This window comes from Salarias fasciatus, chromosome 16, assembly GCF_902148845.1.
Source record: "Salarias fasciatus chromosome 16, fSalaFa1.1, whole genome shotgun sequence".
In the NCBI taxonomy this organism is placed as follows: Eukaryota; Metazoa; Chordata; class Actinopteri; order Blenniiformes; family Blenniidae; genus Salarias; species Salarias fasciatus.
This window is the reverse complement of record NC_043760.1, coordinates 14930503-14943214: the sequence shown is the minus strand read 5'-3', so window position 1 is coordinate 14943214 and position 12712 is coordinate 14930503. Positions and strand designations below refer to the sequence as shown.

General features: G+C 42.8%; 2 protein-coding genes across 4 annotated transcripts; both read right to left on the bottom strand.

The window, feature by feature from the left end:
• Positions 1–1206: 1206 nt before the first annotated feature.
• Positions 1207–8938, bottom strand: LOC115403694 (putative methyltransferase DDB_G0268948). Of its 3 annotated transcripts, none has more exons than XM_030112674.1 (7): positions 8306–8875; positions 5715–5852; positions 5478–5638; positions 4866–5082; positions 3461–3564; positions 3215–3352; positions 1207–3095 (listed from the first exon to the last, which is right to left on the bottom strand). In XM_030112674.1, exons 1-7 carry the CDS (start codon positions 8357–8359, stop codon positions 2999–3001), a joined length of 909 nt encoding a protein of 302 aa, XP_029968534.1. In that variant the 5' UTR covers positions 8360–8875; the 3' UTR covers positions 1207–2998. The 3 variants fall into 3 exon arrangements, with proteins under 3 accessions (XP_029968534.1, XP_029968535.1, XP_029968531.1); XM_030112675.1 differs by lacking the exon at positions 8306–8875 and adding an exon at positions 8920–8938 and having other exon boundaries at positions 1208–3095; XM_030112671.1 differs by having other exon boundaries at positions 1208–3095; positions 5715–8871.
• A 769-nt stretch (positions 8939–9707) lies between these two features.
• Positions 9708–11994, bottom strand: LOC115403244 (putative methyltransferase DDB_G0268948). Its single transcript, XM_030112099.1, has 6 exons — positions 11859–11994; positions 11634–11794; positions 11310–11526; positions 10603–10703; positions 9976–10113; positions 9708–9847 (listed from the first exon to the last, which is right to left on the bottom strand). Exons 1-6 carry the CDS (start codon positions 11967–11969, stop codon positions 9757–9759), a joined length of 819 nt encoding a protein of 272 aa, XP_029967959.1. The 5' UTR covers positions 11970–11994; the 3' UTR covers positions 9708–9756.
• Positions 11995–12712: the final 718 nt, after the last annotated feature.

The following is a 12712-nucleotide window of genomic DNA, read 5'->3' as shown; positions in this document are numbered from 1 at the left end:
CCGGAATCAACGCCAGCCTGTCGTATTGGGGCTCTCTGCACCGCTTCAACAGCTTGCATGTTAATGCCTCGTTCTTCTTCGTTGGCAAACGCGCGCCAAGCGGAAATGGTCACAAACTGTGCCACACACTCAGAAGAGTCAAGTAAATATCACTGAGTGGAACAAGTAAGCATGGAAAAAGTACAGAAAACTTGGTGAAACAAAGTAAACTTAAAAAACTAGGATGAATTAAGTTGAATATACTATTTACACCTAAGTCATGTGATTGTTTGCATTTACAGTGTGGCCTGAGGGTGTGGTTTTCTCCGGGGTGATGTGCTGAGCTCTTCGATTTGGCCTGTAGCGTCTCCTCATTCATTCACCAAAATCCATCATAAAGGGCACCAGTGAACAGTGACCTGCGTGACTCCAAGACGAAGAGGGAACAGTAGAACCAAGTCTGTTTTTAAGGTTTTCAATTTATCATAGTGAACTGGTCCAAAAAAAGTAGGACGTTATTTTCTGAATTAATCTCATTAACCCATTGCACATATGAAAAAAAAAAAATACTGGCAGCAGTTTCACTGTTAAAGAGATTAACAGCTCAGTTAAAACTGCTCTCATCAGAGATTGATGAGCCTCATCAACGCCAGAGGAGGTTCTGCATGTTAAAGTCCTGCTGACATCAGGAACATTTTGGACCAACAACACAATATGGTAACAACAACAGTTATTTTAGATGGTTTGCAGGCTGTCAGAAGTGAGAAAATGAGTAATGGTGTCTTCCCTATGGAGGGCAGGATTCATTATAAAACCATTAAGCATGCATCAGGTTATTTTTTTTTTTTTTAATGGAACTTAAGCAGCACCCTGTAGTGACCACTGAAGAAAGCTATATCATTGTCAGCCTGCCATTCATTTCCTCTCCATAGAGTTAAATGAACTATAAAATTATTTAACTGTTAAAAATGTGACACTCATCAATTAATTTATGAATGCTGAGATTATATGTCATTAAACGCCACAGCATGTTATTACCAATGTGTCTTCAAAGTACTTGTTAATGACAATTTATCATATACTTTATGATACTATAATGATACTATTAAGATACACGATATAAAAACAAAATAAATGTGTTCTGACAGTATATTTAATTTTCTTTGTAGAGAATATAAATATATGATTATATCATCAATGCTTTTTTTCTAAGAAAGTTCTATGACATGTTTATTAGAGCTTCAGGAGAATCATCCTTCTGTTATTGAAATTCAAGTTAATCATTGATCATTTAAACAATACTTTAATCTTCTGATTGCTCTGATCATCTGTGTTGTAAAAGCAACATGGTGCGAAGTGCCAACAAACTGGACTGGCTTCAGAACATTGAAGTGCTTTCCAGGAAGAACCAAGGTTGTCTTTATTTTCTGAGGTCCTTCAACATCTGTCACACTATGCTGAAGGTGTATTATGAGTGTGTGGTGGCGAGCACGATCCTCTTTGCTGTTGCATGCTGGGGCAGCAGGCTGGGGGTGTCTGACACCAACAGGCTCAGCAAACTCATCGGAGAGGTCGGTGATGGGGTGGAGGTGTGCAGGTGGCCTCAGAGAGGAGGATCCACTCCAACCTGAGGTCCATCCTGAACAACGTCTCTCCGCCTCCTCCACGACGTCCTCGTCAACAGCAGGAACGCCTTCAGGACCAGCAGTCCCATCGACTGCAGACTGAACAAAGCCATTTCTAAACTCCACAATGCTCTATAATGCAGGAAAAGACAGGACGTCTTAAAATGACCATGCAAAAGAAGACCTGCTGTCACCACGTGACGACAAATCACCCACTGAGGTACAGGTGAAAGACATCAGGACAGGGAGCCTGAAACCAGCGGGACTTCAAAAATAAAACAGAAAACAGACAACAAGACAGAAAAAAACTTTCCATGACAGTTAAATATCTTTGAAGTAGAATCCAACTTGCTGAGAATCAGTTTTCTCACTTAATGATTTTTTTTAGATTTTATCTATTTTATTTCAGTCATAAAGTATAATAAACAAAAAAAGTACATAGCAAGTAAGACATGTATGTATATACACACACACACACACACACACACACACACACACACACACACACACACACACACACACACAAACGTATTTCGAATGTAATTAAGTTTTTGTTGATGCTTTTCAAGCATGTAAAGACACAATATAAGGCCTGTTCATGTCAAGTAAATTAAATGTGATAATCTGAATTGTGAGAATATTTCTCTGTCACTGTGAGAGTAAACGTTGCAGTTTGAGCTCTGCGTTGGATTGATTAAAGTATCAACATGTTAAAAACATCCTATTCATCAATTACAACATAACAAACACAAATGTGACTCATGTGAGGAGCGACTCCCAGCAGCAGGAGTCTGTGCAACACTAAAACCACTCTTGATCTTTCATTATTTTAAACCCTTCAAAATCAAATTATCACTTTTAAGAGTTTTCCTTTTTTGAGGGCTGTTTAATTTTGTCCTGCCTCATGAATCTCAGTCGCAGTGGGCAAAGGCTAATATTACTTTTATATTAATCTTAAATACATATATCTCTTTTGTTGATGTTTAACCCAATTCACAAAGATGTTCTTTAAAGGACTTTAAACACTGAGGCGTGGCTCCATTGAGAAATTAAAACATGGAAACAGGCTGCACACAGAGAATATTCCTCTCCTGTGAAGTGCTGCCTCCTTGCAGCAGAACTTCATTAGTGTACAGCAGATGTCCTTTGAACCTTTACATCTTTTTGTTTCTCTGATGCTGCAGATTACAGCCACAATAATGTCAGGAGTACGTTCAGCCCGCTACACAACACCAATCTGGACGTATCTTCAGATAAATCTCAAAATAAGCCCACTGTGGCTCGTGTTCGTATCCATTGGTTTGATATTTGACCATTTGTTTATTTTAGCTTTGAGCATTCTCAGCAAATGTTATTATAAATGGATGTAAATTGTCATGGAGAGCTGTGAAGAGTCAGGTCTCCTGAGGTTTGCAGGCCAGAAGGTAGAAATACTTGACAGCCACCACAACCTCAGTGTCAGCAGAGGACACTTGCATCACAGACATCAGCCTGGAGACAGGAACACAGGAGACAAAGAGCAGCGTAAATAAAAGCTACGTTTAGACAGTTATCTGCAAAAAACTACTGCATGTTACAGATTAAGGGTTACAGTAACATAAAGCTTATACCTTTGACAGATGTCCTTTGAGAGAGCAGCAGCTTTCTGGGGGTCTTCTCTGAGCAGAGCCTGGTAACTGGAGAAAGACTGCACAAAGCCGATGTAGCTGGACAGAGGCATGGTCCTCCTGTCCCACACACACTCCTGCCTGTCACGCAAACACACGTCCAGGACCTTTATCACCAACTGAACACGCAGTGGGAATGTAATGTCAGAACGAAGTAGCGTCAGTGACCAAAGAAAAGCCGCCGCTCACCATTCCTTATCAGGGTAGGGAAGAGAGTGGAACGTCTCCCGGTAGAAGTTGATGGAGGTCTGCCCGAGGTGGGAGCTGCGGTATGGTTGCAGCGCAGTGTAAAACTGATTCAAAACGAACAAAAACAAATCAATAAAGTGACCCATTTCCATTTCGTAATGACAACAAAACATATTTTAAAAAGCATGATCTGGATATGTTTAAACTCAGTGATGTGTCAGAATATGTTAAACATCTTAAGTTAGTGTGAACTTCTGTGTGAAGTGCTGTACATCCAACCCAGCTGTTTCAGCTGTCCCATCCATTAGGTTTATGTTTTACCAAAAGTCTCCACTAGATGGCACTGCAGTCTGAATGATCTGGACTGAAGCTCCACTCCTGCTGCTGTGTGATGGAGATGTGTGTGTAACTCCATGACACAGACACAAATCTGCCAAACAGGGATGTAATGTGTGTTCCTCCATATTAAACTCCACCAACAAACTTTCAAAATGTTAAAAAATATATATACATTAGATTATAAATGTTACCTGATGTCATACAAAGTGGAATTTCACAACACTAACTGCTTGTTCATAATAAACCACCATGCTGGTCGTTGGTTCTCTTGAATAGTTTTTCCCAGTCACACACACGTGGAGTCTTTTCTTCCAGGTCTCCGGATAAATTCACACTGCTCTCAAAAACCTTTGTTGATGAAATGTCATGGTTATTTTTCAGTTACATCTATTTGGATGATATTTCTGCAAATAAGAGTAACTAATTTCTGGGCAGAGTGATCAGTGGGTTTCTTTTTGCTTCCCTCAGTAGGGTCTGTCTTAACGTCCACATAGATGCTTTACTGTCATGTTTCTGTTGCAGCAGCTTTTTAATAATTCTCTGACAAAGATCAGTTAATAACATCTTAATGCATCGCTGCTCACAGCAGTGCATGTGGGTTAACAAAATCTCTCTAAAAAAAAAACACTATCCATTTAGTGCATTTGTCTGTATGAATATAGAATAATGTTACCCAGATCAATTATGCTGATTGATTCATTTAAACATGCAGTTTGATCATTTTAATCACTGTAAATGCTTGATAATGATTGTGTTTGATTTTTGCACAGTTGAAAAGGTGGTCACATCAGCTCAAATTTCAGCAGAGACACTACAAAGATACATTAAATCATCTGGATTATTGCAACTATTATTTATAGACTTTAACATATTTTCTTTGTTACTCAGACTTTGAGTTTTTGATCTATTATGTCCCATGAAGCAAGCTTAACCTCAAACGTCCAGGCCACCACAGCCCACTTCTCCAAACTCAGACTCTGATTTCCTCAATAAGTTCCTCCACCAGCACATCCATTGTCTGTGGATTTCTAATGGCCTCTTTGAATGAACTGTAGGATCTGGATACCTCTTTGCAGATTTGGTTCAGGGTGTCTGAGCAGCAGTCCTGATAGCTGAGCTCCATGTCGATGGTGTAGTTGAGCAGAGCCAGGCAGCCGCGGGGCTTCAGCACCCTGTGGGCTTCCTGGAGAAACCGTGGCCTGTCAAACCAGTGGAAGGCAGACATGGCCGTCAAGAGGTCCACCGAGCTGTCAGCGAGCGGCAGCTCCTCGGCCACACACTGCCTGAACATGGGACGGGAGGGTAAACAGGTTTTAGACCTCTGACAGGCAGCAGGACGGCTTCCTTACTTTAAGTTGGAGTTTGCTTGTGTTTCAGAAAACACAAAGCTCTGGGAGGAACAATGCGAGCCTTGTGCTGGGTAAGTCGGTCATGCTGTGAGGCCTGGATCAGCTTACTAGAGCTGAACAAATGATGGGAAATTAACTGTGATGAGATATTTTTTACGTGTCAGTGTGTATTTCATCAGATCTGCTTTTGCAGACTCAAACAATCATTTTTCGATTATAATACAATGTTATATATTCAAAGGCACAATGCAATCACTCCTGTGCACCTCATCTTACATGTAATTCACATTTTCTACGCATACATTCACACGCTGTTGTCTGAAGCTTACTTGTACGTGATGTTTGGCTGCGTGGCATGCTGCAAGGCCATTTCCAGCTGTGCAGGACTCACATCTGTACCCAGCACAGAGGCAAAGTGTTTAGCCAGGCGGAGTGTTCCCTGTCCCGATCCGCAGCCCACGTCCACAGCCAGCTCGTAGGGAGGAGCACTCTGGGAAGGGATTTGTTTCAGAGCAGTCAACTCGATCCAGAATGTGCGAAAGGTTCTCATTTCTTACTGTAAGTACCTGCTTCTCCAGAAAGTCAAACACTTGTTGCATCAGCTGATCTGAAGGCGAGATCCTGTACTTCCAGTAAGAAGCGGCATGCTCCTTTCCCTCAAAAAGACGATGAGCCATTTTTTTCACAGCAGGAAATAACCTAGACTGGTTGTAGACAAGAGGAGTCAAAGTCCACCACACTAAAAAGACCTTTTTTCCTAACATATACAATCTCTCTCTCCCTTGCTCTCTCCCTCTTCCTCTCTCTCTCTTTCTCTCTTCCTCAAACTCACACGCACACGCACACGCATGCACGCACGCACACACACACACACACACACACACACACACACACACACACACACACACACACACACACACACACACAAAAGAGGGGAGCAGTGGGGTACTTGACAGCGGGGAGGACCCACCAGCTCATTCATACGTGATGAGTTTCACAATTAGTTCTTTTAAAGGGAAAGTGGAAAGAAGGTTTTGGCCAACTGTTGAGCATTTTTCTCTGTACTCGGTACTTTCAGAAAAAAAAAAAAAAAATCCAGGTCAACCCTAACTTATTGTGAACAAAGGTCATCTTCTGGGTCACGTGATGGTATGTGTTCCTGTCAGACTGAATCGAGTCGCCTGGAGATGCTGTGTGTCTTCAGCAGTGTAACCCTTTATTGCTTTTGTTCAGTTTTAATAATCTGCATTTTATGTGAGTTGATTTAAGTTGTTTTTTTTTTTTTTGTCTCTAAAAGTTGTGAAAAACACTTGAAGAAAATGTATGAAGTGCAATAGTTAGATGACAGCAAAATATTTTTAGGGTTCTTTCTCTCCCTAATGATTGGAAGCACCATGGCTCTTCATGCTTTTGATTACTTTTGAGGTTCATAAATACAAAAGACCTCCATATAAAATAATCCAGATCATGAATTTGCAATCACAACCTAAACAGTATGTTAATAGGCAAGATATAATTTTTATTAAAGGCCACACTGTGGTGCTTGTGCCTCACAGCAAGAAGGTCCTGGGTTCAAATACCGCCTGCGGCTCAGGCCTTTCTGTGTGGTGTTCGCATGTTCTCTCTGGGTACTCCAGCTTCCTCACATGGCCCAAAAACATGCATGCCAGGTTAATTGGTCACCCTAAATTGCCTTTAGGTATGAATGTGTGTGTGAATGATTGTATATATGTCAGCCTGGCAACCTCTCCAGGGCATACCCTGCCTTTGCCCACAGCAGCTGGGATCAGCTCCAGCCACCCACGACCCCGAAAGGGAGAAGCAGTAGATAATTTTCATTACACAAAAGCACACCAATAAGATCTTTGGTGGATTCATCTGGAATAGTTCAAAAGTTGATTTTAACTCCATTATTACTCCAATCTTTTCGAAAACTGGCACAGGCTCCTGGCTCCTGCTCAGCATTCCTGCACAGCCACCGCCTTCACAGACCCATGTCCGTGTCAGGGATCTCAAGGTCAGTGACAGACTTTACGGGGGAGTTTCTTGGGGTGATGGTGGAGAGCGAGTGGGACGAGTGTGCTCTCAAAGCGGTGTTCTCATGGGGGCTGGCAGAGGATCTCCAGGATGAGCCAGCAGTCTGGGATAAAGGACTGAGTTTGAATGCTCTAGTATCAAGGGACATCCAGCTTCAGGACCAGCTCTGCAAGCACCACATTCATTGTCCCCTTTCCTGGGTGCTCCCGCCAGGCCCGTCCTCACCAGTCCCGTCCCTGCCAGTGCCGTTTCTGTAAATGTCTCTCTCAACATCTCTGAGGGAGTCCAGAAGCACAGCAATGGCTAGGGCCCACCGCTCAGTCTCTCCAAGGGTGCCCAGGACCATGGCAGCGGCAATGATCCACCTCACTTCTCCCCCAAGGCAGCCTCGTGTGAAGACGTCCTTCTCTACAGGGAGCCATGGTAGCGTCGACTGCCCATCTTACCTCACCTTTTCTGATGGAGCTCTGTGGCGTGGAGGTCTCCCTTTTGGCTGACCTCTGGATGACAACGCCAGCGATCCACCTCATCCACCGTCTGAGGTTCCTCTGTGGTACAGAAGCCACCCCTATGGCTGACCTCCAGAAGAAGACACCACTGGCCCACTCCAGGCCCCCCTCAGCCCTTGAGGGGGAAGTGATGTCATGGTTTATGTTTTGTCCTGTCTGTGATTTTTCTAACATGGTCTATAATTATGAGTTTTTTTCACACATCTGACAGTATTTGGCTCTTTGGGACCTTCCTCTGCACCATGACAGGTTGCATCTTATCAGCAACTGACTGGGGGTGAGAGTGATGGACCGCAATTCTCTCTAGTCAGGGAGTTTCTATCCTGTCATCTGCCGACTAGTCACACTCTATTAGTGGGTTAGGGTTTTTCTCATTGTCCGTGTGCTTCAAAGTACTCTGAGGAAAGGTCTCATTTAGATTTGAACCTATAGAGACGTTGGGTGTCTACAAAAAAGACAGCACAAGTCACATGAAACTTAGCTCCAGTAGGCAAAAAGCAATGGCAGACAACAACGTGAACTACTTTACCGTGGGATCCCTTCAATCATCAGATTATGCTCAAACTCTACCAGTTAAGCCCACAGTTAAGAAAACGTGAGACACATCTTACCGGATCCGTACGTCTGAAGCCCGGTGACGGGATCGTGGGTTGACGAACCCTCATTGTGGCCAGAAATTACATTCATGGACATTTATTGTCATCTGATGATGGATACAGCGGGACAGTTTACTCACCATAGTTACATAGTTACTCGACAACAGGTAACGATAAAAAACCCAAAGTAAATAGTGAAAGCTTGGATTTCTTAGCATTCGCATTTTAATGGGGCTTCATCTGAAACAGAACCTGCAGAACAGAATTTGCTGTTGCTGATCAGCATGTTTACACATGTTACTGAGATTTGCAACCCCTGGTTTTGGCATGCAGATCTTGGCGTGCAGACATAACTCCTACCTATCTCTGTCTCTTTTGGAGTGAGTTAGACTCTCTCTCTTGTGCATGCAGGCACAGCCAGCTGAGCTCCCCGTGAGGTCGTCCGCAATCACTGTTGGTTAAGTTAAGTTAAGTTAACTTGCGCTGTCAGCCACTGAGGTGAAATACCTTGAAATTTCAGGGCCAATCCTTTCTCAAATCGACCCATGAATCCAATTACCAGATTGTTAATAAAATAGAATGCGTTTCATTCATGAAACGTGAAAAAGATATGTCGAAAACAAACTCACCGGTAGTTGACGAAGCTGTTTACCTACCGGGCGCTCTCGGATCACGTGATCACAACATGTGACGTCAGGCCCACATCACCTGTTCCTATGCAAAACCGGACAGCGAGCTGACTTCCAAAAGAGTCTTCAGTTCTCAGTGAGTGGGACTTTCAACAGCAGCAGGCAAACAGCAGCTCGTCCAGCCCGTCTCGGGCCTGCTAAATAAAGTGTGCATTAAGTTTACAGAAACACGCTGCCTGAAGGGTTGGAATGGAAATACTACGAGGTGAGCGCTCACTCCGTCACTATTTTTGAATCCAAAAAAAAAAAAGTGCTTAGTCTGACGCTTTTTTCAGGAACCAATAAGCCACCATTGCGAAATGTATATAAACTGTCTTTTTAAAGGCAGTACAATTGAGTGTTAGAAAAGGAATAAAATGTTGCAACATTGTTATAATGCAACACAGAACAAAAGTACAACACAGGGGATTTTATTATCATTGTTATTATTCCATCATACATTTAATTTCTTTCTTTTTTCTTTTTTACTGAACAACATAAAATGGTTTCTGAAAAAGTTGCTACAAACATTCATCCAACGATTTTGCCAACAGCAGGCACCAATTTTAACATATTATCTAATTCCATATCTAGTATAAAGCGATGTTATCTGTCACTGAGCATGCAAGCCATGTAAAATGATTTGTTCTGCTGCAGGAAATTGCTCTTAGAGGTTATCATGCTACAGAATGAAGTCACCTTTGGACTTGTAGAGACTTCAAATCATCTCTGTTGAATGAATTTACACATTTAATGATACAAGAATCAAAAGGTATCAATGTGTGTGCATCAGAAGAATCAGTGTGGTTTGGATGCCAGCACGCAGTAGTATTCTAATTCATACTCTATTTCAGTATCAGGGGACGTGACTCCCATCTCCTCCAGAAACCTGCACGAGAAAAAGATTCTTTTCAGCTTCAGATTCATGACAATTTAAGTACAATATCACTGTGTATGTGTGTGTGTATGTGTGTGTGTGCATGCGTGCGTGTGTGCGCGTGTGTGTGTGCCGTTAACCTTTTCTGTGTGTTGAGCAGCAGCTCTTCAGCCCTCTCGCCATCTTTTGCCTTGTAAGCTTGAAACATGGACCATGACTCCATGAAGCCCACCAGATTCCTCACCGAGATGAAACACTTTGACTTAAAACTGTCAATCCTGTTGGATCCATCAGAAAGAATTGATAAGAATTACTGGATAAAACAGCGCCGGTATCTGAACTGCTTATTGATGACTCAAATGAGACATTTGCAGATTTGAATTTTTGTGAATTTATCAAATTTGGTTATACCTCTGCTAAAATGATCACTGTCATTATTTGTTATAAATGTAGTTCTTTTCAAAATATTCAAGATGTGTAACTCACTGCATTTAAAAACATTTCTTCTCATAAGGATCTTCAGGATTCCACCAGCATCTCACTATTAATTTTACCCTGTGCCACCTAATACTCAATACACCATAGTTAAATTATTCACTTACGTTCTGCTTCTAAAAATTGGATTTTCGTTTTGAATAGAAAGAAAATGAATGCTGATGATGTACTACTTATTTATTTGATATTCTTTGTGGCTGACAGCAGAATATCATATTGTGCTGAGCACCAGCACGAGTCTTATGTTGAGATGGTGCTTGTGTTGATATTACCTCTCTTTGTCTGGAAAGGGGATGGCAGAGTACAGCTCCTCCAGTTTGCCGTCAGCTACTGCGACCTGTTGGCTTGTGAACGGTAACAGCACCTTTTTCACCTGAAAGTTAATCCACAGACATGTTGGACTGTTTGAATTGTTCCTGCAAATGGTTCATTTGGATCATTTCATGGGTTATTTTTATATTTCAATAGAAATTATATCATCTTCATGGTATACTTAGTAATTTCCCAAGAAAGAAAGCACCAGGCACCATCTCAGTATTTCTAGTTCCTGCTGTTTTCAAAAACCCAAAACAGCAACGCTGAAAATTTTCACAAAATATTTAGGTTTAGGGATTAAAAGTACCTGGATTAACTCAAGATGTCCCGTGCCTAAAAACATGGGGATGTGGACCAAAACCAGCCTGCAAGAGGATCAAATCCACCCAGCAAAAATTTCAAAGAAAACAAACATTTCTTAACAAATTTCCATGAGTAGCGGACACAACTCCGAGGCCCGTGCTGAGATATCTGGGATGCTGCCATGAAAGACAGCTATCCTGTTGCCTTCGCCTCAAAGCCATGCTGTCAGGGTGAGCTTTTAAAAACATGCATTTGCACCAGAAGGTGACTCAAATAAAAATCATGCATGTACACAAAATAATTATTTTGAGCCCTGATAATGCCCACAATGCTCATTCCTACTCCGTCTGGCGCCACCTACCCCCTCATAGACTTCACGGATTCTTTCTTCGCAGTCCTTGTAGCAGAATCGGGTGTTAGTATCAGTGAAGCCCAGCAGAGCCATACATCCCCCGGGTTTCAGAACCCGGCTGGCCTCGGCGAGGAACCTGGACCGGTTGAACCAGTGAGCTGCTGCGGCTGCTGTCAGCAGGTCCACTGAGCCATCTGGAAAAGGAAGCTCCTCTGCAGTCCCCTCTCTGCAGGTGGAGCAGACGGATCACATGTTTGACACCAGATACTGCTGTGTTTTATCACAAAGCCATCAGCGTGGAAGGAGGCTTTCTTGCTGCTGACGTTCCCTTACCTGTAAGTGATGTTGGGGAACCCCGGCGTAGCTCTGGCCACCTCCAGCTGGTTCTCACTGACGTCGATGCCCACCACCTCTCTGAAGTGCGGCGCCAGGAGACGAGAGTTTTGCCCCGTTCCGCATCCAAGATCAACGGCCAGCTCATGTGGCTGCCCCCTCTGCAGACATTCATGTGTCACTTAACACTCCTTATTCAAATGAGTTCATTCATCCACCACATACCCTTTTATCCAAGTACTGAATGATAATGTCCTTCAGCTCTTCTGGAGGTGTGAGGCGGTACTTTTGGTAGACGGACGCATGGTCCTTCCCTTCAAACAGCCGGTATGTCATGGAGGCGTTTTCCACCACGTCTTTTTCTGTTCTGTTGTTAGTCACACCCTCTGTAGCTGCAAAACTTTCTTCTCAGTTCGTTGCCGTTGTTTATTGTCGGCTTCCTTCTATGTATCTCCTTTCTTGCCTTGCATCTTCTTGCAGGCGTCTCCTTTAAAGCTGCGGCACTCATGCCCTTTGTACTTGATCCACCTTGTGGAATTGTCTTTCTCATTGGATACACGGTGTCAGTAAACCATTTCACCGTGCAATCATTAACAGATTAGATCAGGAGCACAGGGGAACGCAGACATTCACAACGCTGAAGGAGAAGAGCAGCAAAGAAAAACTGGGAGTGAAGAGCGAAGTTTGTTACTGGCTGGAGTCCAAAGTCCAGTGAATTCAGCTGCAGTTTGGAAAACAGCGCTTGTCACAAATTAACCCCTTCATGGACAAGTGTCTGCAGCGTTAATGAATCACGGGGTGAAATAGGGACAAACATTTCAGCTGATGCACTTTTTTATGTTTTTAAATACATCTACACAAGCTTAAGTGAAGCGTGTCCTCTGCATCGAACTCCACCGTGGCGACCGATCAGCAGGACGCCATTTCACCATGTCATTAGAACACCATGCATCCATCAATCTTCTTTACTGGAGAAAATGTAAATTATACAATACCAATCCCTTCTATATTCTTCATAGTGTGATTGCTCAGAATAACACAATATTATACTTGATTTTTCACATTTTGCCTCATTTCGA

Coding starts and splice junctions, on each gene's coding strand:
- LOC115403694 (XM_030112671.1), bottom strand. CDS start 5,912: ATGTTAGGAAAAAAGGTCTTTTTAGTGTGGTGGACTTTGACTCCTCTT. Junction 3,565..4,865: donor TGAACCAAATCTGCAAAGAG/GTATCCAGATCC, acceptor GTTTTGAATCAG/TTTTACACTGCGCTGCAACC. Junction 3,353..3,460: donor CCCTACCCTGATAAGGAATG/GTGAGCGGCGGC, acceptor TTTGCGTGACAG/GCAGGAGTGTGTGTGGGACA.
- LOC115403244 (XM_030112099.1), bottom strand. CDS start 11,969: ATGACATACCGGCTGTTTGAAGGGAAGGACCATGCGTCCGTCTACCAA. Junction 10,704..11,309: donor TCCGTGAAGTCTATGAGGGG/GTAGGTGGCGCC, acceptor ATTAACTTTCAG/GTGAAAAAGGTGCTGTTACC. Junction 9,848..9,975: donor CTGCTCAACACACAGAAAAG/GTTAACGGCACA, acceptor TTTCTCGTGCAG/GTTTCTGGAGGAGATGGGAG.